This window comes from Passer montanus, unplaced genomic scaffold (assembly GCF_014805655.1).
Source record: "Passer montanus isolate IOZ18808 unplaced genomic scaffold, ASM1480565v1 scaffold18, whole genome shotgun sequence".
Classification (NCBI taxonomy): domain Eukaryota; kingdom Metazoa; phylum Chordata; class Aves; order Passeriformes; family Passeridae; genus Passer; species Passer montanus.
In genome coordinates this window covers 18,722,702-18,745,872 of record NW_024365381.1, presented here as the reverse complement: position 1 = coordinate 18,745,872, position 23,171 = coordinate 18,722,702, and the positions used below count along the sequence as shown (strand labels likewise).

The window sequence follows — 23,171 nt, the reverse complement described above, 5'->3', positions numbered from 1 at the left end:
CTTAGAGACTGAGCCATATCTGAACCAGAGGAAGATACATAGCTGATCCCAAACTAGCTCATCCTCCCTACCATCTTCCAACTGCTTTTTGAAGAGGAAGCTCGCTCTGACATCCAATAGTCTCACTACATTCCGTAGCTAACAGTTCCCAGATTGAAAAGATATATAAGACAGGAGCAACCAATGCCAAACGAAACTTGAAGCCATTAAAAAACAAAACAAAGAAATTAACAAAAAAACCACAAGCAAACGAGGAATAAGGGAAAATTTGCTCCATTCTTCCTAGTTTAAAAAATATGTCTCTGGAGAGTTCAACCCCTTCTGCTCTGATGTGTACTCCTGCTGTTTTACTGCAAGCTCTGTCGATTCACAGCTGCTGCTCTGCACAAGTCCTGGTCTGCCTTCAGAAAAAAACACATGGAAAAGTTGGAGAACCATTTCCCCCAGTCAAACAGCAAATCCTAAGTCAGAAAGAAGACACCAACACAGAAGTCAGAAATCTGCATTATAACAGCAATGACAAGGTGAGTCAGGTCAAAAGCTGTACTTATTAAACTAATGAGTAGCATCAGCTATTTCCCACACAGAACAGGTTATGCTTTGAACTAGTCTACCTCACCCATGCCCATGCATTCTCATCCAAAATGCTCTCTAGTGACTGGTGCATTGTGATCCAGTCTGGTCTCCAAAGTATAATCTATATGTAGTAAGTACGAATCACTTCACTGGAACAGCAAGAAGAGTTCAGTTATTTGCTTTTTTTGAGGAAGGCAAAACAAATAGCACATTGTATGCAGAAAACACCTTCACAGTGTTATTCATAAAGTCTTGATCATATTTCTCAATCCTCTAAACCTTGAAGCCATAATTACTACATCAAGATAAGATAACCCCAGAAAAGTATCTGGGGAGGACTCAAAGACAAAAACCTACCAGTAAAGCCTAGCTTTTATTGTTTGGTAAATTTTCATGGTAGCAGAGACAGGACACTGATTGAGGAGTGATGACAAACACCACTTCTGAAGTTAAAAATCCCTCTGGTGTATATCTGATGATAAACAGAAGCACTTCTGAATTTGTACCTGGGAATTGAAATTTGAATGAGAAATCAGAGATGAGCTTTGAGCATTGGAACATTTACTGGCATCTTAAACTTGCTAGAGGTATCCAGATAAGAAGCTTTTCTTGCCCTGGAGAACATGCATGACATGGAATTTCCATGCCACAGCTCTTGGGGATTAACAACTGATGGCAAAAACTGCTGCTTATACCCAAAACGTGTCCTGAAGTAAGGGAGTAAGAAACAATCCTTACACAACGACATCATCAATGTAGTCAGGTCCTAAAGTTCCCAAGATGAGTGAAAAGTAACAACTGTAAAAATGGTAAGATATGCATTAGGAGTCCTAAATGCTGAAATGCATTTAGGTATTTGAAATTGAAAACTGTTACTGACTTGCCCCAGAATTGCAGTTGTTCCAAATTAATCAGGACTAGTCATAAGGAGTTAAAAAGTGGGGAGGGTCTCAGCCTCATTTAGACATGTAAAGATTTCTACCTCTTCTCTACTAATCACCTCCACACCACTTATGGGGATTTGAGACTAGATATTATAAATCAGGAATTGTCTCTCAGTCAGCATAAAAGCAGGAAAGTGCAAGTTCAAGCTTTTGAAAACTGCTAAGAACAAAAGTGGGAGGACAAGTGAGGTCAGACTGTACTTAACAGAAGCATGAGGAAATGAGAGGCAGAGCTATGAAGACACTGGACATGCATCTACAACACACAAAGAAATGAGTGCTAATCAGGAAGCTAAAATAGCAGACTTCAGGGACACAATGGATGGAGAAGCCTTTCACCCCAAATACCTGCTTCTATAAAGAAAGAATCTATTCTACAGAACAAAGGGAAGTTCTCTATCCATAACTTCAAAAAGAACTAGTAAGTTGCTTCTTTTACTTTCCACAATGACACAAAACTCACTTTAGCAACCCAAGAAAGGCTAACACCCTGGCAAGTTTGTCAAAGGTGACTTTTCTTTTACCCCCAAGAAGTCTCTTTCCACCTTGTGGCAGAACATCAGTGGGCTTCAGCCATTTCAAAGACAAGGTTCCAAAGCATCCTCCTTGCAAAGACAGTACCACAGTAGTGCCCCACTCCAAATCTAACTGAAAACAGGAGAAATAAAACACTAAACTCCCAAAACCATGAATAGGAAAGCATATGGTAGGAGAATGAGAACTGCAGAACTACTAGTTATTTCAAGTGACAAGATCACATAATTTAAGTTTCCAGGGCTGAAGCCCTGGAACATTTTGCACAAGACTTAAATAAATAAATAAATGTGGAACCAGGCAGACCCCTGCAACATGCAGACATCTTCCTGACTCAGCAAGCTATCCACAAGGAACGGCCACACATTGAGTTTTACTGCTTGCCCTGAAACTATGGCATCTGGAAGCAGCCTCCAGAAGGTTTCCTAAACCCTCAAGTCACAGCAAAGCTGCAGGACTCAATAAATATCAAGGAAGACATAATCTGTAGAGGACTATACAAAGCCTTAGGTGATTTTGGAAAACCTCTTTTTGAGATTAATTTGGAGAGGCGAAAAAGACAGCTGGAAGATAGAGATTATTTCTAACTTCATTTCAAGTTTCACAATCCAAATATCCACCAACAACCCGGGAAAACTCAAGCAAAGGATGCTTGGGCTCTGTGGGTACACAGCACCACCTCGTGGAGTGAATGAAACAAGTATACAAAGGAAGGAATGATTCCAGCACTTGAGACGTCTGCAGCTTGGCTTTTTGACAGGCTGCTCTTCTAGAAGGTTAACAAATCTCTCTATCGAATTTGTGCTTTATAAAAAAAGTTCACTGCAGATCTATAAAGAACAAATGAACAACAAACAACTCCCTATTTTTATCTCCCAAACTCATCACCGTTAACATAAACACTGCAGGCCTCTTCATAAATAGAGTGTGGGCAGACAACCATCTGTACTGAATTTTATTTGCCAGCAGGCCTAGCACAGCTGTGAGCACCCTTTTCTTACAAGTCTGAATCTTACGTACTTAAGGTGGGCAAAGAAAACAAGTCTACAAATTCTAAATTTGCCAAGAATAACAATCTATGCTTCTCTCTATTTAGTACTGGAAAAGAAAAAAACCCCTTTACATTTAGAAAAAGAAGGAAACTCAGAGAAGCAGATATTCCACCCATTCCAGTATTTGCTCCCAAATATGGAGGTATGCTTGCAGAGCATCTGAGAAGGAACAGCTTAAGTTACCCTGTGGGTTCACATCTTAGTGGTAATAAATAAGGATTTCCAGGCACTACTGAAAACATGAAGATCTGATAAGTTTCTACCTTATAACAGGTAGAAATTCATCTGTGCAATAGAAAGCATTGAAGTGTCCTGACTTCTAAAGGAGCTAGGCAAATACAGGGGGCTCTGTGCAGAAGGGATGTAGTTGGTCTTATTTTCAGTTCCATCTCAATTATTGTGTTATACCCAGCTCCACTTCAGGACATGCTTCGAAGTTTATTCTTAGTTCATCCTGGCCTCCGGGATGAAAGTTGTTTAAAACCAGAGAGCACTATGTGTATTGTCTATTCATTTCAAATAGCTCCCATAATTATTTTATTACAGGTCTCTCAAATGTGATATTTGGGCTAAGCATGTTCTCTGGTATGCCTAATTTAAGTTTAAATGACTTGAACTATCAATATTTCATGCATATAAGCCACCAATAGCAATTCCACAGCTAAGTGGAGATCTCCGTGAGGATGCCTCCCTTAAGACAAAGCACAAATTTATGTTTCAAGTATCCATCAGAAGCATCTCTATTTCAGCATAAAGGTGCAAGGGATTTAAGCCTCTAACCTCTTTCAAATAGGAAAAAAGCTACAGGTAATAAGTGCAAAAATGGAGGAAAAAAAAAGAGAACAGCCTGGTGGTTTAGGTTTTGGGGTTTGTTTTGGTTGTTTGGGTTTTTTGAGGGGTTTTTTTCTGACAGTACAAACACTTAACTCCTATGATGGGCAAGGGATTTAAGCCTCTAACCTCTTTCAAATAGGAAAAATGTGACAGGTAATAAGTGCAAAAATGGAGAAAAAAAAAAGAACAGCCTGGTGGTTTAGGTTTTGGGGTTGTTTGTTTTGGTTGTTTGGGTTTTTTGAGGGTTTTTTTCTGACAGTACAAACACTTAACTCCTATGATTTCTGTTAAACAACGTGAAGCAGAGATAATTCTGTCTGATCTCAGTTTCCAGCACTCAAGTAACTATAACAAGATACATTCCCAGGATAATCTCCATGCTGCAGCACTATACACTTTAGCATCACATGGCATGTAGGATTAACATGGTGCCCTGCCTAGCTCAATGTACTGTACAAATGTGCACAACTCAGCAATAGCTCACTCAGGTATTTCAGATATCTATGTATGGCAACTCATGTACCAAATGCATATTCTGCAGAGCTGACACTACAGTTACAAGACATCAAAATCATGCCCTATTGGGTAACTTTACATGTTTCTGTCAAATATTATGCCCATTGAACTCAAGATAGATACTGGTATCTCTGCCTCTCACACACACGTACAGTCACTCAAACAGATTTTCTCTTGTCCCATATCACACAGCAGGAGTGCCTACAACTATTTGCTGGCAGTCAGAGTCACAGTCACTGCTTCTGAGAACTTGGGCTCATTTGCACAGAGCCAGGTCTGCTGAGTTCATTCTGCACTGGTAACACAACCAATCCAGTGTTCCAACAGCAAAGCAGGAAAATGAGTCTGCTGATGTCAGCAATAGTGCTGCCTTCAGTAACATGCAGCTGGCTTGCATCCATAATGTAAACCCTGGTGCACAGGCACTTTTTGTGACAGTCTGCATATCCAAGTGAAAGACACCTGATGGCTAAAGTCTTCAGTGATAAAAAGAAATACACATATTAGCCCTCTCCTCAGCATTTTGTGGTATTGAACTACGACACTATCTGTGGCAGATGAACTGTTAAAGACACAGATGCTTCTATGGGACCTATAAATTGTATGATGGATGGTTTGTGATACTGCTATGTATCTTCATCACTTGCCCGAGATCAGAGGGCAGAAATGTAACAGACAGAAGGTCATTTAGTACAATCTGAAAAAGAAAAAAAAAAGAAAGAAAATAAATATGACAGATGGTTATGGGAAGCCAGCAAACCTGACACCAGTTTTTCTGTGGTCAAGCACTGCAAATAGGTTTCAGACCAGAGATAAGAGGAAGAATAGAGCCCCAACCACACTTCCTTCAAAATAAATGTTGGAGTCTCTCTGGAAGAAAAATATGCTTATATTTGGCAGTTATATTATTAAAGTCAGAGTCTAGTCAAGACACTCTGGTCTAGAGGTCAGTTATGTTATCTGAGACAGTTACTCAATAGATATGAGCACAACTACTCTCACATTAAGGCTACAGACACTACAAAAATCAAACTGCTTTCATAGGGATGGAGTAATTTTCAAATCTCTTTCCCCATCCTGCTCCAGACCATGCTCTCAAGCACTGTACTGGCAATAGACAGAAAGGCATATCCTAGACTAAGGAGGCCACCACAAGCCCATGCTGCTTATCTCCAACACAGAGGTCTGGGAAGAGCCTCAGGAAGTCACAGCCAGTAGCTTATTAAATCATAAACCTAGGCAGAGGAGGATAACTTACTTACTTAGGTCAATGCTTTTAAAACAAGATTAATTTTCTTTCTCAGGTTTTCTGCTAACTTGCACAATAAATTCATCCTTATGACACAGTCAAGAAATCCCAAGCTTTGTTTTGTAAATAATGAAATCTACTGCATCCTGCTTTTTTATTCCTTGATATTATCTGTTCAAAGCTATTCCAAGACTTTCACTGAAATATGCAAAGTTTTTCTTGCCCTAAGTGTGCAGTTTTCATCAATTAAAGTACTGCCCATGAAAAATTTTCACCAGCTCTGTATGTGCCCAAGACTTTGAAATTAACTAACAGTCACAGATTGGAAAGCTTTTTCATCTGCAGACAGTTGTTAGCTAACAGGGGTTTCAGTTAACACTTGCATTCCAATAGAATTCAAGTTATACAATTATTCTTAGGGTTTCTTACTAAAAAGCCTAACTCCTCCAACAATCGGAGAAGTTATTTTGTGTCCCAAAATCTCTACGGACAGCAAAAGGTAGTTGAAGTCCCAGACTCCTCTCCCAGCATTTGCCAAGGCCTCAGATGTCAGTACACAATGAAACACCTCCACAAAGATAAATTAAATCCACCAAAATGTGCTCCCCTGCACAAAGCTTGTTTCACAGGTGCCCAAGCAGCCAATTTCAATCTGCCCCTCAGGGATCATTATTAAGATAACTGTAATTAAGGTTTTTCATCTAATCCCCAATGTTCTACAGCTGAGATTATATACCAGCTCCTGGGTAACAAGATTGCAACATAATAAAGCTATGTCCCTATATGCAGCTAAACTTCACTGGAGATCAATAGTAGCCTTCTGTCAATGACAGGAAATAATTAGTGCATTAGGCAGCTCGGATAGTGAACAAAGAATCTCCTTCAGGACCTCCGACTCCTCCTGCCTTTGTTTTTCTGTTAACAATTTCCATTGCAAAACAACGAGTAAGCGTAAAAGATGTGTCTCTTGATCCCTACTGACCCCAGCTTCCTCCCTTAGGTAGCCCCAGACTTGCAGGCTCAAAAATCAGAAACAAGAAAAAAGTTCAAAAATTCCAGTACTGCCTGAATCTCTCTGCATGTTGGCATTCTCTCAGCTACCCACACTGTAAATATTTTATGACATAGATTTGCCCACCTAATGACTGTAATCTTAAAGGTAGCTTTTAGTCTAAGGTATATAAAAAACAATATATATAAATCTTAAAAACAAAACAATTAGGCACATTTGATATGTGGACTGAGACTCCCATAACAGATTCTGATCTTCAGTTATTGGCATGAATCAGAAGTTACCTCACTGAATTAAAATAATGAGTTTGTATTTATAAATGTTACTGCAAACAAAGCCTAGTGTGTAAAATAGAAAAGATTTACTTCAATCCTCATCTATTTGTTCTCACCCAGTAATGTAGGCTGCTCTTTGAGGAGCTGTTCTCTGTGTAGACAGCCTGGGAAACAAGCAATAATCACCTTGAGGACCCTAGAGGAATAAGGGGGCAATATAGTGTGTGCTGTGGCAAACAGCTCTATGCTGTCTGGGAAAGCACCAAGTTAACCCCACCCCATCTCATCAACATCACAAGCCACTTATCACTCACCAGATTTAGATCAATGCCTTAAAAGCACACATAGGTTACTCAGCTCAGTGCTGCAAAAATGGGAGAGCACACAAAGCCCAGGTGGGACAAAAAACAGATTAAGGATTATCACAAATCAGAGCTTCCATCCAGGACAGTAAATCCAACAAGGAAATCATATTTTTATAATCCACAGTGCAATTTACAACAGACTCATAGGGGATTGGAGGGAATGATCAAAGCCAGCTGTGTGTTCACCTGGACTAGTGACTGGGTATCCTGTTGCAAATCAATTGCAACAGCTGAAAGACCAAACAGATTTTTCAAGGTTTTTTTTTTTTATCTTTCTCTGCACAAGAACAGGTACTATCTGCATACCATATGGCACTCAGAATACCTCATGCTGATGAAACCATAGTAGGTGTGAGATTATCAAAAGTATTTGGACAATACAATTGAGGACAGCATTGTGTGGGGAAAAAAAAACCATTTAATATAAAAGTCCTCAGGCACAGGGTGATTTTGGCCTATAAAATCCAATTCTACATACATTTTTCATTATCTTCCAAATTCAGTTCTGTACTATCTTCTGTGAAGAAGCTATGATAAGAAGAAAAGAATCTTTAAAGAGTAAATTTGATGGTTGAAGACTTGTATTTTTCTGAGTTTTTACATTTACTGCTTCTCAAAACAAATATGAACATGTGCAGGATATTACAAAGAAAATGCTAAATTTAAAATTAATCAAATTATTGTTGCACTTGACAATTTAGAACAATTTATTATCTTACATTCAGGAAAAAGATGTGCTTACAGAGCATCATCAACAAATGGAGCTTGGGGTGACAGAACAGAGACTCTTATTCTGCTGTACAGAATTTCTGTTTCTGCTGCCAACTTACATCAGTGTCTTATCAGTGATTATACCCTGGGTGTGCCATTACTGAAGGATCAGCTTCTGAGGCCAAATCTCTCATGGGGCAAAATACATAGGACACAGTACCACTTGCTCAGCTGCTTTTAAGATGAAAAGTGAAAATTATTGTCATGACTACAGAAAGCATCAAGTTAAAGAAAAATACTGTCAAAGGGAGCAGAGATCACAAGGAACAAAATTATGGCAAGAGCCTTCTGAGACATGCTTATGAAAATGGTATAGCCAGTGAACAGCACCAGGAAGGGAATTAACTGCTTGAACTGCTCAAAGGCTGATAACAGAGGCTGTAATCACTCCCACCTGTAAAAAGTCTCTCTCCTTCCATGCTATTGAAGTCTGTAGCACGGCTGGACCATAGCTTATGGGCTGACAGCAGCCAGGTGTGCACAGATATCAATGACTGATTACAGTTCTCATTCTAAATGGTCCTTCTGCCAAGCTGTTGAAGCAATCGTAATTAAATTACTCACTAGAGACCTAGCTGCATTTTGGGGATCACAAAAGGATGAAGTTGGCTAGCTTTCACTATTAAAAAAGGGAAACACTTTCATGTCAGGGCACCTTGAGAAGCTGAAAGGTGCAGAAGCAGCAATTTCAAAAAGCACCTGTCACTCAAATTCCCTCTTTCCCCCCCAAAACAGGGACAGACAAATTTCTCCCTCTAATGTTGGCAGCACTGCCCATTCCAGATGACTCCTGAAGGGAACATGGGGCAAACAAGTTCTTGATCTGCAGTCTAATCTGATTTAACAGCTGTTACTCAAGGGAGGGAAAATGCCTTTCAGTACACTGAAAAGAATGAGCATTCTTAAATGGCTGAAGAGCTAAGGCAATTATGTACTGGGCTATTACCAAGCATCAAAAAGTGCATGGTGCTTTCATAAGAAGTAGCACCAGTTCCTTGCCCTAAAGATGCTACCTTTCTTGGACCTGCAGGGCAAATTAAACAGTGCTAAGAAGGATGAAGGCAAGGTTCACAACTCAAACCACATTGGTACAATTTACATCATGTACTAAAGTACAGAGTTGCATTTCCCTTTTTTATCCCCGTTCTCAAAGGATATGGTCATTCACTGTCAGAAGACACCAAAGGCTTAAGTTAGGAACTGAAAATGAGCCATCACCCAGAAAACACTAGTTATAATAAATGAAAGACCACTAAGTAAGCAAGAACAAAGCATGAGGAGAGAACTAAGAGGTAGGCAGTGTCTGACCTGTTGAAATGAAGTATGATTCACTGAAGATAAATCAGAGGTGACTCTTGCTTCATGTAGGATGGATGTCTCTGTAGTATCAAAGGCAAATCCCTAAGCATGCTGATATTTAAACAGCTGACTGGTTCAGCCATGCATTACTAATGAAGTCTATGCAGATTTATTTTCTACACACTAGCAACCTCTTGCTCTCTGACTCAGTGAGTGAGTAAGCTAGGCACATTAGAAACAAATGGGTGATAATTAAACATGAACAATGAAGAGTGTTTCTGTAAGTAAATCAAGCTGAATTTTTGGCATTGGCATTAAAAGAGGTCATGAATTCTGGACAAAAATCAGCCCAGATGGTGAAAAACACAAAATACTGAGAGGGAATAGGGTTCATCTCCCAACTGGTGCTCTGAATCCTGCAATGGAGAGCACAAGCTGTAACTGCTCAGTGACTCACAGAGTAAGTTTGGGATGCAAATGGCTCATGAGCATATCAGAATAAAGCTATCATCATAAAGGAAGGGTTTCCTATTTAGCATTTCTCCTGCTAGTAGTCTCTTCTAATGACTATTCTGCTGTGCTATTTAAGCAGATACAAGGGAAACCAGTTCTGCCACTGCAACCTAGTTTACAGACTATGCTCCAGAAGCATCAATACACTTTCATACTCATTCATTTACTTAGTAGGGTGCAAAAACAAGGGCATTAATGAAGAGGGATGGGCCTGCTCTTACAACCTTTGTATCTCACACATGTGGGGCTAAGACCAGCTTCAGTCTTCCTTAATCAACCAAAAATACTCTGTGCTTTACTCTAAAGTATTGATCTTAGACATTTTTTGCTAATTTTGATACCCTTCCTTTTATGTAAAGTAAAAAAAAAATATTGGCTAGTAAGCCAATGACTATGACTACATAACTGAAGTTATCAAAAGCTCTTCTTGTAATGATGCTAAATTAATGAACAATGGACCAATGTCACCATAACTCTCTTTCCCTCTAATCTTTTCCTCCTCCAAATGATATTCACATAAAGACAGTAAAAGCATATAGATTATGCATCACAAAGGGATTGGGAAAAAAAATGCAACTTATTGCACAAAAAAACTCAACAGCCCTGTATATTACTTCTCTCCCAGACAAAAAAAACCAAGCATCACTCAGCCAAGAAACCTCATTGGAAGATTACTTAGGAACAGAATCCTTGAAAAGCATGGAGACTGGAGGCATATGATGATACCAACACAAGAGAACAAAAATCTTGGGCTGCCTTTTCTCTTTAGCAATCAAATGGAAAGTTGTTTTTAAACCAGGTGTTTTAAACCAGGTTATTACAACCCAAAGTTTATAAATAAATGAATAAATAACCCTTCTAAAAAGACAATCAATAACCCACAGATGGATTTAACTGTTTCAACAACAACATAAAACCTGTTTGAAAGGGTGATTTATACTCTGCTTGCAAAAGTCATTGCTGCAAAACATTGATTTTTCACAGGCAAATACCTCTACTAATACATACATGTGTTACCCTGACAATTGCTCCTGGAAAGCTTGACCCTCAGTGTTACTCATCTGCATGAAGCACTGAGTAAAAAGCAGCACTTTCTATGATCTAGTTTGACAAGGATATACCATTTTCATTTGCTAGATTGCCAATGTCACCTCTTATGCATTCTCTTGTGCAGAAAATGTTATTGTTTCATCAGATAAACAGGAATGTGAATGAATCAAAGAATCACTAAAGCTGTTCATAGGCAATAGTTTAAACAAATACAGGTCACTTCTCAGGAAGGTTTGAATGCTTAACTACCATGTTTTCATCATATTTCATAGTTAACATTAGCAGGGTGGATTCACCCCAGATGTGAGACACTTCACTAACATTGAGAGTTAACTTTACATCTGCTGCCTTACATGCTTAAAGATGCACATTTGAACAGTCTAAGCAAAAGCTTGGCATGCCAAGCAGAACTGTTTAATATTTCTAATATTAACTGCAGTATGCTAACACTGACTTCCTACATCTTAGAGTAGTATGCAGATTCTTAAAATAGGTTGAAAGCCCACATTGAATGTGATGCTGAAATGATTAAAACATCTATAAAGATTGAAGACTATGGAACAACAAAATTTTGAGAATATATTTTAAAATTACATGGAAAATAGAACCAGTATATCCTGAATAGCATTATTGCTTCTATTTCTACCTTTCATTTCAGGCGCTAGTAACGGTCAATGGGAAGGGCAAACCTTTAAATTCACTTTCATACAATGGACCTTCCCAAATGAACTTGAGGAGAGAGGGTGTCTGTGGGTTATTCCTGTGTTTGGTTCTTTAAAATATCAGTACAGTTGTACAAGTCAGAATAAAGCATATTAAAGCTCAATTTATGCCCCCATGGCTACCATTAATTTCTTATTCTGAAGCATCTTGATTACTACAAAGAACATCTAAATAGAGCTACAGACAAACAGCTAAAATTAAAGGCTATATCATAATTTCCATTAGGAATTTAAATCCTAGTCTTGTTAAGCAACACTGGTGAATGAATAAACATGTCTATAGGTTTAAAAAATGCATCTCTGTCACCTCTGAAGGGTGAAGGGGAATTACAGGTGCTTCATCTTCATCCTTCAGAAACAGCAGTTCCAAGCCAGTTGGATCTGAATTAGGAAGTTTAATGGCCTAGTCCCGGGACAAAAATTAAAGAAGGAAAACATATTGGCACACCAAGCTTTACTCAGCATTAATAAGACTGATTATCTTTGCAAAGTTTGTTCTAGCAAATAAAAAAACCCCAAACATAAATCACACCTACCAATAGTTAATAAGGAATAATCTAGGAGACCAACAAGAATAATTGAAGAGAATACCATACTTTCCATTTATCTATCTCAGAGGTACACATATAGTCTTCACCAAACACACAAAAAGCAAATTTCCAGTGTAGACACTTGACTTGATCAATATAAAGAAAAAGGTAAAATATGTACAGTAAGTCAGCCTTTTGCTATCATTTTCATTGGGTAAAACTCAATCTGTTCCATTTACTTCAGTACTCCATATTTACACCAGTGGGAGACCACCAATTGCTCAAAAGATAGAAATAGCTATCTACTAAATTAATAGAATGGACTGCTGTGGCCAAAAAAATGTTCTACCAAAGAGCCTCATGCATTTCTAAATAAAAGGCCTCAGGTTACACAGAAGGTATCTCTCCCAGTCATCACCTGCACTAAAATCCAGTCTAGGGTATTTGCTTCAATTGACAGACTCCTGTACTTTGATTAGCAACCACATCTAAAAGCTAGGAAGGAACAGGACTTCAGTCTTCTCAACTACACACCCACAATGTATCCTTACTGTATCAGCAAGTCAGGAATAGAAATCTATTTCCAATGTCATGATACAAAACAAAGACAAAATCAAACAAACAAATAAAGCCCACGAAAAAATGTCATACGCACTTTTTGAAGGTCCAGGATGAAGTCTTGTCATGTTCTGGAGAAGTCCACATGACTTACCTTTCCAGATCACTTTGAAACCTGCACCTTCTGCCTGTGTTTGTAAATTACCAGCCAGGCCTGATAATTGGAGGCTGGCTCCTACACTGCCCACAACACCCCCACTCATGTCAAGATTCTTTCTCTGCGTTATTTCCAGCTGCCAGCTCTAAAAATCAGCAAGAAATCCCCAATTACAGACACAGGAACCTGACTCTTCCTGATGCTTCTGGGCCTGCTCTAAGTCATTAGCAACAGCTTAACAAGGGCACAGCAACGTTCTGGAGTTGTGAAGCTAAACACATCAGAAACAAACCCCACAGTATCAATAACCTAAGAGATTTCCTGGATATGTATTTAAATGCAACCCAACAGAATTCAAAGTAGTGTTTCTTTCACACATTTGTGTGCTACGCTTAGCAAGTCTAAACTGATTGACTGAACAAGTAATTTGACAGTGGGAAAGTGGGTGTCCAATTGATAAAAGCAAACCAAAATAAAAATGCAGAAAATTGGCACCAGATCTTGTGACTCCAATGTGAAATGTTTCTTCTGGACCCAAAGGAAACATTCTGAATTCCAAAGCAATCCAAAACCAGACACAGCATTACAGTCTATAAATCTGTGTCAGTAGTACCTTGTTTATACAGCCCCTGTCAAAGTATGAATGCTGATAGGCCTTTCCAATATCTGTTTGAGAGAAATATGCTGGAAGAAATGGGAGACCAACAGAGACAACACTACATATTATGAATGACTCAAAAAAGCAGGCATTTTAGCCTTCAGCAGAAACGGATTGTCACCATATGCTACACAGCTTGTCATATGTGCATCAATTCAGTCATGTGTCAGACTTTTAGGGGAAGGGTTGCAGATATGACAGTGCTGTGGTACCAATATTGCATGGACCTTGCTGCTCCCACTAATTAAGTCTACCACAAATACATTAACGAAAAACAGTTTTTTCTGTGTTTAACATTCATACAGTCAGTGAACCAAATTATTGAAGCCCACTGTTACGCTTACTACTGCACTCATATGTATTCCTTTGTTCCCTGCCTTGGAGTAAGTGAGGGACAAGGGGGCAGTCACCTCAAATAAGAGAAGCAGGCAGACAGTAGAGCTGAAGTGATCTGTTCTCTCCAGGCAGGAGCAAAGGCCAAACCACAATGAGCAGAGGGAATGTCAACAAAGCTGATTAGCTGCCCCCTAAAGGTAGACTTAAGGGGTTTGTTCAATTATTTTATCAGAGATCCTAGTAGTACTTGGCCAAGAACATTCAATGTTTTGAGATTAAGCAAATCAATACACCAAGAAGCACAATGGTTCTGCTGTGTATTTAACTGATTGCTGGTTTTAAGTGAACATTCTCAGAAACATTACTCCGCATTTCAGCATACAGCTATTATTTCAGTAGAAGACTAGAACACTACTATGTAGAACGCTACTCATTTTACATGCATTCCATGCCTTTCTCACCAAGGTTTGAGATAAAGCATAATTCGGTACACAAAACCTAGACGTCTTTTACCTATGAAAATATTACATACAATATCTGCAAGTTTTCTAAGCCAGGAATTCCATTAACATCAATAACCACCACTGGACTGGTGAAGTTAGCATTCAGAAAGAAGAGGGGGAATAAACCACAGAACAAAAAATAGCCAAACAAAACCCATACAAGCTGAATTGCATATTTTCATTTTAAGGAGGAAAAAAATAACCTGCTGTAGGCTTTAAAGAAATTTCCAAGAAAAATGTTCAGATTTGACACTGAAAAACTTGTATTGCAAATGAAAGAACAATTAATTATGTGTTTTCTGTACTCTCATGCATCAGAAATCACAGGTAACCAATGCACTGAAAAGTCCACTTACGATCATTACACTGGCTCCCAGAATATGAAGTCATGGAGCAATCGCAGGTGAAGCCTTCCCATTGCTGATTACAGATGCCCTGATTTGCACAGGAATCTTCCTGGCAGGTAGTGCTCGGTCCTGGAGAAAGGATGATAAGAAAAGAGTGAAATAAAGCTGAGAGAATCACTGGGTCAGGCCCACAATATCATCAATTAATCACCACCATTACCATCAGGATCCTCATGCAGAAGAGAGAAAGCACTAACCAAACACTGTTCCATTGCTGGACGTGCAAGAAACTCAGGTAAAAAGAGCACAAAGACAGTGTACACCTCTCAACAAAACAGCAAACTAACACAGAGCAAGGAAGAGGGAGCAGCAACATATTCCCTCTTAGGCAGGCCCAACTCACACGTTCCCAACTTGCTCAAAGAATTTCACAGTAAAATAGGGGGTGATGCCAGACCAACCAACATGGCCAGGTTGTTGTGCTTCCCTAGAAGTCAGATCCCCTTATAGAAATGAAAGCTAATTAACAGGCCCATGAACAATGCCTCATCATACCCAAAGAACACTGATAATGTAGATTCAAATTGAAGCCTCAGCTGGTTACAGCTTGGCTTTATAAGTTAATAAAAATCGGCCAAACAAAAACCAAACACTCTATTACACAGATTCCTCTGGAAACATGCTAATGAAGTCCTCAGAAAGGCATGACATTTATTCACAACACTTCTCTTTTTGGATTGCTTTCCATGCTTTTGGTAGAAGCAGAGAAGGAAGCAGCCACTACTAACAGAACAGCCTCTCATTGTTCTGTAATTTACAGCTAACAGTTGCTATCCTGTTCAGGTAAGCCTTGCAAAGACAAAATCCAAGAAATAGGCAAAAAAAGTATTCTTCAGATCAGAGAGACTCTGAATTACAGCTACTGGTCTCATCCACAAGGAGGTAGCTGGATTCTGAATCATCTAATAGCAGACATGAAGCTGTAAGTCATAGATCAGAAGAACATGAATTTACAAGTTACCTCCTGGGTAAGTATTTCATATTCAACATTCTACACAAAGGTATGTCACTCCTGTTGTGCAGGATTTTAAATAAAATGTACATATACATTTGACATACCTACTATGCTATATCCTGTATTTGTTGGAAAAGAAGAAATGAAAGAAATAAAGCAGATAATAAAGGATCAACTGGTTAGGCTGCCTGAGATCAGTTCATTAACCACTTTTAGTATAGGAGAATACCATAAGGACAAAAAAAAATAAGTGTTCAACCCATCCAAGCATCTTCCTTTACAGTCTTGGCCAGCAACAGCAATTCCACAAGACTCAATCCTTTCCTTATTTCTTCATCACATCAACACTACCATCTGTATTTTATACATTAGATAGGACAGACCAAAGCAGAGACGGTATTTTTAAATATTTTAACATAAATGAAGCCCCCTTCAACCTCCATCAGACACCAGGTATAGGAAAATACCATAAGGACAAAAAAATAACTGTTCAACCCATCCAAGCATCTTCCTTTACAGTCTTTGCCAGCAACAGCAATTCCACAAGACTCAATCCTTTCCTTATTTCTTCATCACATCAACACTACCATCTGTATTTTATACATTAGATAGGACAGACCAAAGCAGAGACAGTATTTTTAAATATTTTAACATAAATGAAGCCCCCTTCAACCTCCATCAGACACCATCCATAGTGATTTCACAAAATCCCACCATTATTCAGCACCTTTGATACTTAGATTGCACACCTGGTCACTTCAGTATTTACAAGCCCTTGTAGAAACCACATCTAACTGTAAGTCCCATGTCAGGCCACGATCCTCCCAACAATTCAAAGACCAAGCCAGGAATGTACCCTTAAAGCTTTGTTACAGTTTCTGCTCTCCCCACCAGGCCACCTTTCCTCACTGAAAGAACAGAATGGATGAATTCCAGTAGTTTTTCAGCTATCTGCATTTCTTTACATCTCTCCTGCAATGAGAATGAACATGTGACTCGGTAAGCAGAGTTTGACTGAACAATAACAAAAACCTGAGCTTCTTCCAGAATTTATTACACTGCTAAAAACAAACAAAATCCAAAACCTCTAGGTAGAAGCATAAGTGTGGTTAATAGAAGACAACAACAAAAATCCCTAAAGGAAAGTTGAACTATTAAAAAGAAATGACAGCAGCAGCCACAGCAAGAAAACCCCTTGTTGCCATGCTGAAGGAAATTTGAGCAGCACTTTTCAACACCTTTCTCCTCCCTTCCACCTCTTCTTCCCACCCACCTGACTCTCATTTGCAGCCATATGACTCCCAGTGGTCTCAGTGGCACAGTGTGAAATTAACAGATCACTTCTAGATTAGAACAGAGCTGACAGACTTTCCAGCGTGGGCAGGCAGGCACATGTATGTACAGGCCTCCCTCCTGCCTTTACTCTTGTAAAAATCATGGATATAAATATATACACATGTGCATCAGGTTGTGGTCTGATACTTGCTTCAGACTTACTCTGGCCAAGCAAAAGAAGGGATAACACTTAACAATCTGAAATGGAATATTAGTTGTCATTTTGCCTAAAATGTCTAGATTATCTGAGGATAAGGAATGAGGAACAGATACCTCTCCTGTACTTTACTATCCCACTATCTAACCTCAAGCATTAACGGCAATACTCCTAGAGGTATAAACAAGCAAGCTACCTATACCTATATTTTAAAAATTAAACCAGAAAGCAACTGTGACTCTATGCAAACTTGCTACAGCCTCAACTATAAAGACCATTACATAGCAGGAGAGCAGAACACCATTTTCAACAATGATCCTCCACTTTTCCTACATTTTTCTGAGAACAATTTAATCACTAACTAGACTTGGCAATGGGCATATGCTTTACCTAGATGCTGCAAGAGAAAGGACACTATTCAAGGAATAAGACTGCATGAGGCCCAGTATCTGTGGCTTGAATTCTTCATATGATAGAGCCCAGAGAGCCAAAGTACTTAATTCATGGCCTATATTATGGTATCTGAATTGTATTTAACAAAAATCAACTGTGAAGATGGGAACAGCACTTTCAGCAGCCAGAGGGGGGGAAAAAAGGAAAAAGAAAAAAACAATGATGAGGAATTTTGAAAGCCTGACAATACCACAAGGAAGCTTGAAGCCTGATCTGCCATCTTTAGAGTCAGTCATGACAGCACAGCAAAGATGCGGGGTACTTGGCCTCACTTCTTAGTACTACGGGCCATTTGAATCATAAAAGGATTGTTGTCTCAGAGTTCATCTACTCCTGCTGCTAACAGTCATTGCCTGATGTCATAATCCTCTGTGGCAACAGAATTTTCTTCAGAGCAACTAATAGGGATGTCACAGGGAATTAGGATTTTGGATTAGGGAGCAAAGTGACAGAATCACAGGAAGGATTATAAAACATGAAGATTGTGCTACCACGCACATGCCCTTTAGTGCTAACGAACAAGGAAAGAAGATGACAAACAACTTACATATAAAGTAGTAGAATTGTTTCAAAATTACCAGTGCCATCAGGACTCAAGTCTGTTTTTAATCTCATTCTTCTGGCAACACTAAGGGCAGACAAAGTATTTAAAAGCAAAGTTTCATAACTAGTCTTCACATAATAATCTGAAATACCTCTAATTTTACTGTCTGTTTGTATCTGAGCTTGGTGCATTGCCTTCTTCATGGCACATGCACAGTGGAAAGAGAAGTGAGCAGTAGAAATCAAGTAGAGGAGGAGAAGTCCCCAGTGCAGAAAGGCAACACCACTAGCAGAAGCATGACTTGGCTGTGGCTCTTCTTGTCCAGGCTAAGCCTACCAACAGAGCATCTCCTTTGGAACATGAAATAGCAAACCAGGATTCTTCAACAATGTCCTTTTTATCTTTATGTGTGCATCTCTAATTTTTACTGGAACAGCTCAGTATCCAAGGACTTGCAGGATCTGAGATTTCTTGGGTCTCCCTCCCCACTTTTCTTCAGCTAGCTATCCAGATTTTTCTATACTTTTTTTTTAAAATACTATAATTTTTTTACTAATTTTTCTAATAAATACTTGAAGAAAATCACCTTTGAAGAGTATAATAGCCTGATCTTGTATCTGTATTCTGCTTAGACAAATTGTTTTTTCTACTCTCTTTCCTACAATATCAGTTGTATGGTATGTTTCTCTTTGTCCTGAAATTAAAAAAAGAAAAAAAATTCTACTGCTGCATGTTGCTAAAACTTCCATGTTTCACTGGCAAGAAAAGTTATTCCTTCTGTACCTTTTGAAAACTCTTTGCAGAAAAAGGAACTTGAGAAATAAAAGACAGTACTGTGTTTATTGTTCTTTCCAGTTAGATGTGGAATCAGTTTATACAGCAACTGCAGAATTATAACACAACTGCTTCATGCTTTGATCACAACTAGCAATAAATATTAAGATAAGCAAACCATTATTGGTCTTGCACATCACACCTTCCTCCCCACATCAAAAATTCAGTCTTTTTTAAGGGAATCAACCATCTGTGTTAACGTTATTGTCTCAATAAGATGAAGATCAGCAACAGGGGAAGTTCAATAACTACAGTTCCATTTTCATTCTTCATCTCCCTAAATGCTCTCGTCTCTTCCCCTTGTATCTTCAGAAATATTACCAAGCAAAAGGAAAGTAATATACACAAGGCGTCTTTACAGCCTTTGCAGAATAAGGTGCTTTTTTAGTCCTATAGTTCCTAAATTACAAATGTCATGCAGCACTGAAATATCTCTACCAATAGCTCTACTGTAAAGCCAGACATTGCAATCAATTTACACCTTTGATAAATCTACACTCTACTTCTGTCAGCATTCCTCTTTCATAACCACAGAGTGTCAGCCTTTTTTAATTCAATCTGCAGTAGCAGTTCAGCTCAGAAAGGCATCAGGTCTTGGAAACCATATGCACCAGGTAGAAAATAAACCTCTTCCAGGACTCTTCCTTGAAGGTTAAGTAGGAAACAAAATTATGCCCAATAATTTTCCAAGATCAGAATTTTTTGAAAACAAGATTTTTCCTGCTTAAAAAGTGAGCAAAATTAAGGGTGAATCTCATGGAACCATCACTTTCTGGGATGGACCATACCACATATACTGTTACTGCCAAATACATACTGGTGGTATGTCAGCATTTACTTTGCACAAATGCAAGAAGCTAAATTATAGTCAGGGTTCAGTGCACGATTCAGAAAGTTAGATCCTGTATTGTGAGTCACAGATAGCAGAAAGCAGGAATATCACAGACTAATATAGCAAACCAGAACCAAAAACCAAACAGATTTTCAACGATTGCAAGGCCAGCTCTTCAAGCTCTCAGTTTTCATACTTTGTTAAGAACTCATCATCCCTTTCATCACCTAAATAAGGTTAGGCATCTGTCAGGTTCCATATTTAAAGTTACTCAATGTCAGAAATAACTCAAAAGCCAGCATTCTTCTGTCCTCTGAAAAATGTAGCCACTTTCTTTAATGCCTCAACAGAGCCTGAATACTCCATCCACCTGATATAAGTCATGGTGCTGAGGCCTTTTGTTCCAAATAAGTGGCTGGTCTGAAAGCCTCAGAAGCTAGGACTAGTTAAAATAACAAATATGCACAAATGTGCTTTCTCCCATAAAAAGCATATCTATCTCAAGGTTACAAAAGAAAGGAATCTAGAAGCAGTGGTAAATCATAGAAACGGATCTGCAAAGTGCTGGGATTTTCTTCCCCTCAAAGAAAGCTGGCATACACCTATCAGCCTTCTAGGCATACCTATCACCTCCTCCCTTGCCACTCTTCCACTTTCCACTTCTAGGTAACCTAAAAGGGCATGAGCAATGTGCTTATACATATGCTGGCGAGGAAAAAAAAAACAAAAAAGGCCAAAATAATAAAAAAATCCCAACCAGAGAACAAGAAATCAACTGCATAAAAGGGAGTATGCCTGCACACAGAACACAACAAGGGACAGGGAGATACAAATGATGAAGTAAACAGCATTTGGACATTCAGACACAGAAACTAAAAGCATAAAGGAAAATTGAAAGGACTGTACATGAACAAGAAAACAACAAAGTACATTGGAAAAACATCCTTGCTCACTGCAAATCACAGCAATATAAAAGAATCACAGAATAGTCTGTTTTGGAAGAGACCCACAAGGATCATCAAGTCCAGCCGTTAAGTACGAGGTATCGTGGCCTATCCTGAATAGCCAAACCTATTTATCAAAGTTTGGTTTCCTGGAAAGCCAATAATCCAAATTTATACATTCAAGCCGAATGCTTCCCTTTAGGCTTCTATGTAATCAGATGTATCTATCTCAAGGGCAAATATTCCTACAGGGTTAAGACCTCTGTAAAAAAATTGAGGATAAGATGGAATAATCTTCACAGGTATAATATGCCTTTGGTTCTGAGGACTCTGGAAGAATCAAAACAATAGATCTCTTTCTTCCAAACTTCCTGTGCATGACGCATTCACTTGAATAAACATAAAAAATCAAGTTCAGGAATTCCCGAGCATGCATTGTGAATTCTGATGGACACATAACTGACTACAGAGAAGAACAGTGGCTGTGGCAAGAGAGACACGATATTGCTGATGTCTAAAATAAGTCCCAAAATCATTGTCACAATTTGAGTGGATGGCAGAAAACATCTTAATCCTAAAGTTATTTATACTCCAGTGTACTTCCAGGACACCTTTTTCTTATCACATCTGTCTCAATCCACATATATTTCCTATTTTTTCAAATATCATATTTTACAACTTTTATTTACATAATCTTCAGAAGTCCCCTAGGGGCAGCACCTCTCTGCATCACTTACCTCTGTAATACAGAGTAATTCAAGTTTTACAGTTGGAAACAGGTCAGAGATACCAAAAAAACATAGTTGCAGTCAGATGCTCCACACACATAAAGCAAAATACATCACAAACTTCTGTCTACCTCAAGGCTATTAAATATTTCAGATTCAATGTATCATAAGAATCCAATTGCTGAAATTATCTCAGACTGTCAGTATCATTACCTAATGGGTGAGGGGGTATCTTTTAATATGCTCCTGTCAACAACTGCTACAGTAATTAACTGTTTACCTATTACAACATCCTTATTCATCCAAATTTATTTTTATCCTTTTCTACTGGCCACAGAACACCAAACTCTACCTAAAAAAATACAGATGATATCCTGAAGGAAAGGTAGTGGCTACCTGGAATACAGCACAAGAATATTTTAATCTGAAAATGGCATGTATTACATTAGATGAGGTCAGAAATATCACCATGTCTTCACAGTAAACACAGTAGATAGAAAAGGAGTTTCTGAATCATGTGATTAAAGCTACAAAGCCTTAATTCCAGAGATATGTAAAATGTCAGGAAGTCTCTACCTCAGAGGGTGAAAGAGGAACATTCTATATTTTGTCTCATAACAGAACCTTAGACATTAAGTGGCTTAGACATAAAATTTCAAGGTGACTAAGATGACCCCATAACAGATGCCATCTGTGGCTTCAGGACTGCTAAACAGAGACACATTGTTCAATGCCTCTGACTTCGCCTTATATATGAAACCATTATCTCCTTTTCCGTTAAAAAGGAGGAGTAATTTTTTAACTTTCATGACATTCCAGAATAAATTAATTTGTACTCTATATTGCAGTCTTGACACATGAATTGGGAAGTACATTTTCATTATCATATTTAAGAGGATTCACTTTCAGTGCTATGGAAAACATAATTCTGTTTATACTAGTATCAAAGACCTAGTAATCTCTAATAGGCACATTTCCTTACTTATGTCACAGGAATAAAGTCTACAGGGTCTCTCAGAATACCTGGTTTCCTTCTTATTCTCACAAATGCTACTCAGCCTAGTGCCTTTCTCAAATACCTCCTTGACCTGGTGGCACAGCTCCTTGACAAGGACACACCTGCAGGGGAGATGACTCAGCCCCAGTTTCTTGGACAGACACCAGGCACTCCTCACCACCAGGGGCCTGCAGACCTGCCAGAAGGTCTCTTTGGGGGGAAGCCTGTGACACCACTGGTGCAGCAGCAGCTGCTGGGGAAGGAGTTTTGTGGCACAGAATCAGAGCAATGTTGGCAGCACTGACGGCGGAGACAGGGGACAAGGGACCTCCTCGTCTCCTCCGTGTTAACAGCTGCTCCCGTGTGCTCTTCTCTGGGTCTGCTGCTGTGCTGACCCTCCAAAAAGGAACCCTTCCTATCCTGACTACGCCTTGTAAAAAGCCATTCTAAGTATTAAGGGAGTTTGTAGTTTAGAGATTTTTTTGGGAGTTTTAAGTTTTATTTTAGAATTGAAATTCCAGAAAGTTATTT

At 38.8% G+C, this 23,171-nt stretch overlaps 1 protein-coding gene across 15 annotated transcripts in view; it reads right to left on the bottom strand.

The window, feature by feature from the left end:
* The window catches only part of NRXN3 (neurexin 3), a 920,037-nt gene that overhangs the window by 512,853 nt on the left and 384,013 nt on the right, over positions 1-23,171 (bottom strand). For all 15 annotated transcript variants that reach the window (XM_039705065.1, XM_039705064.1, XM_039705053.1 and 12 more), the window contains one exon: positions 14,811-14,930. In XM_039705065.1, coding sequence (XP_039560999.1) covers positions 14,811-14,930 — 120 coding nt within the window. The remainder of the gene's footprint in view (positions 1-14,810; positions 14,931-23,171) is intronic.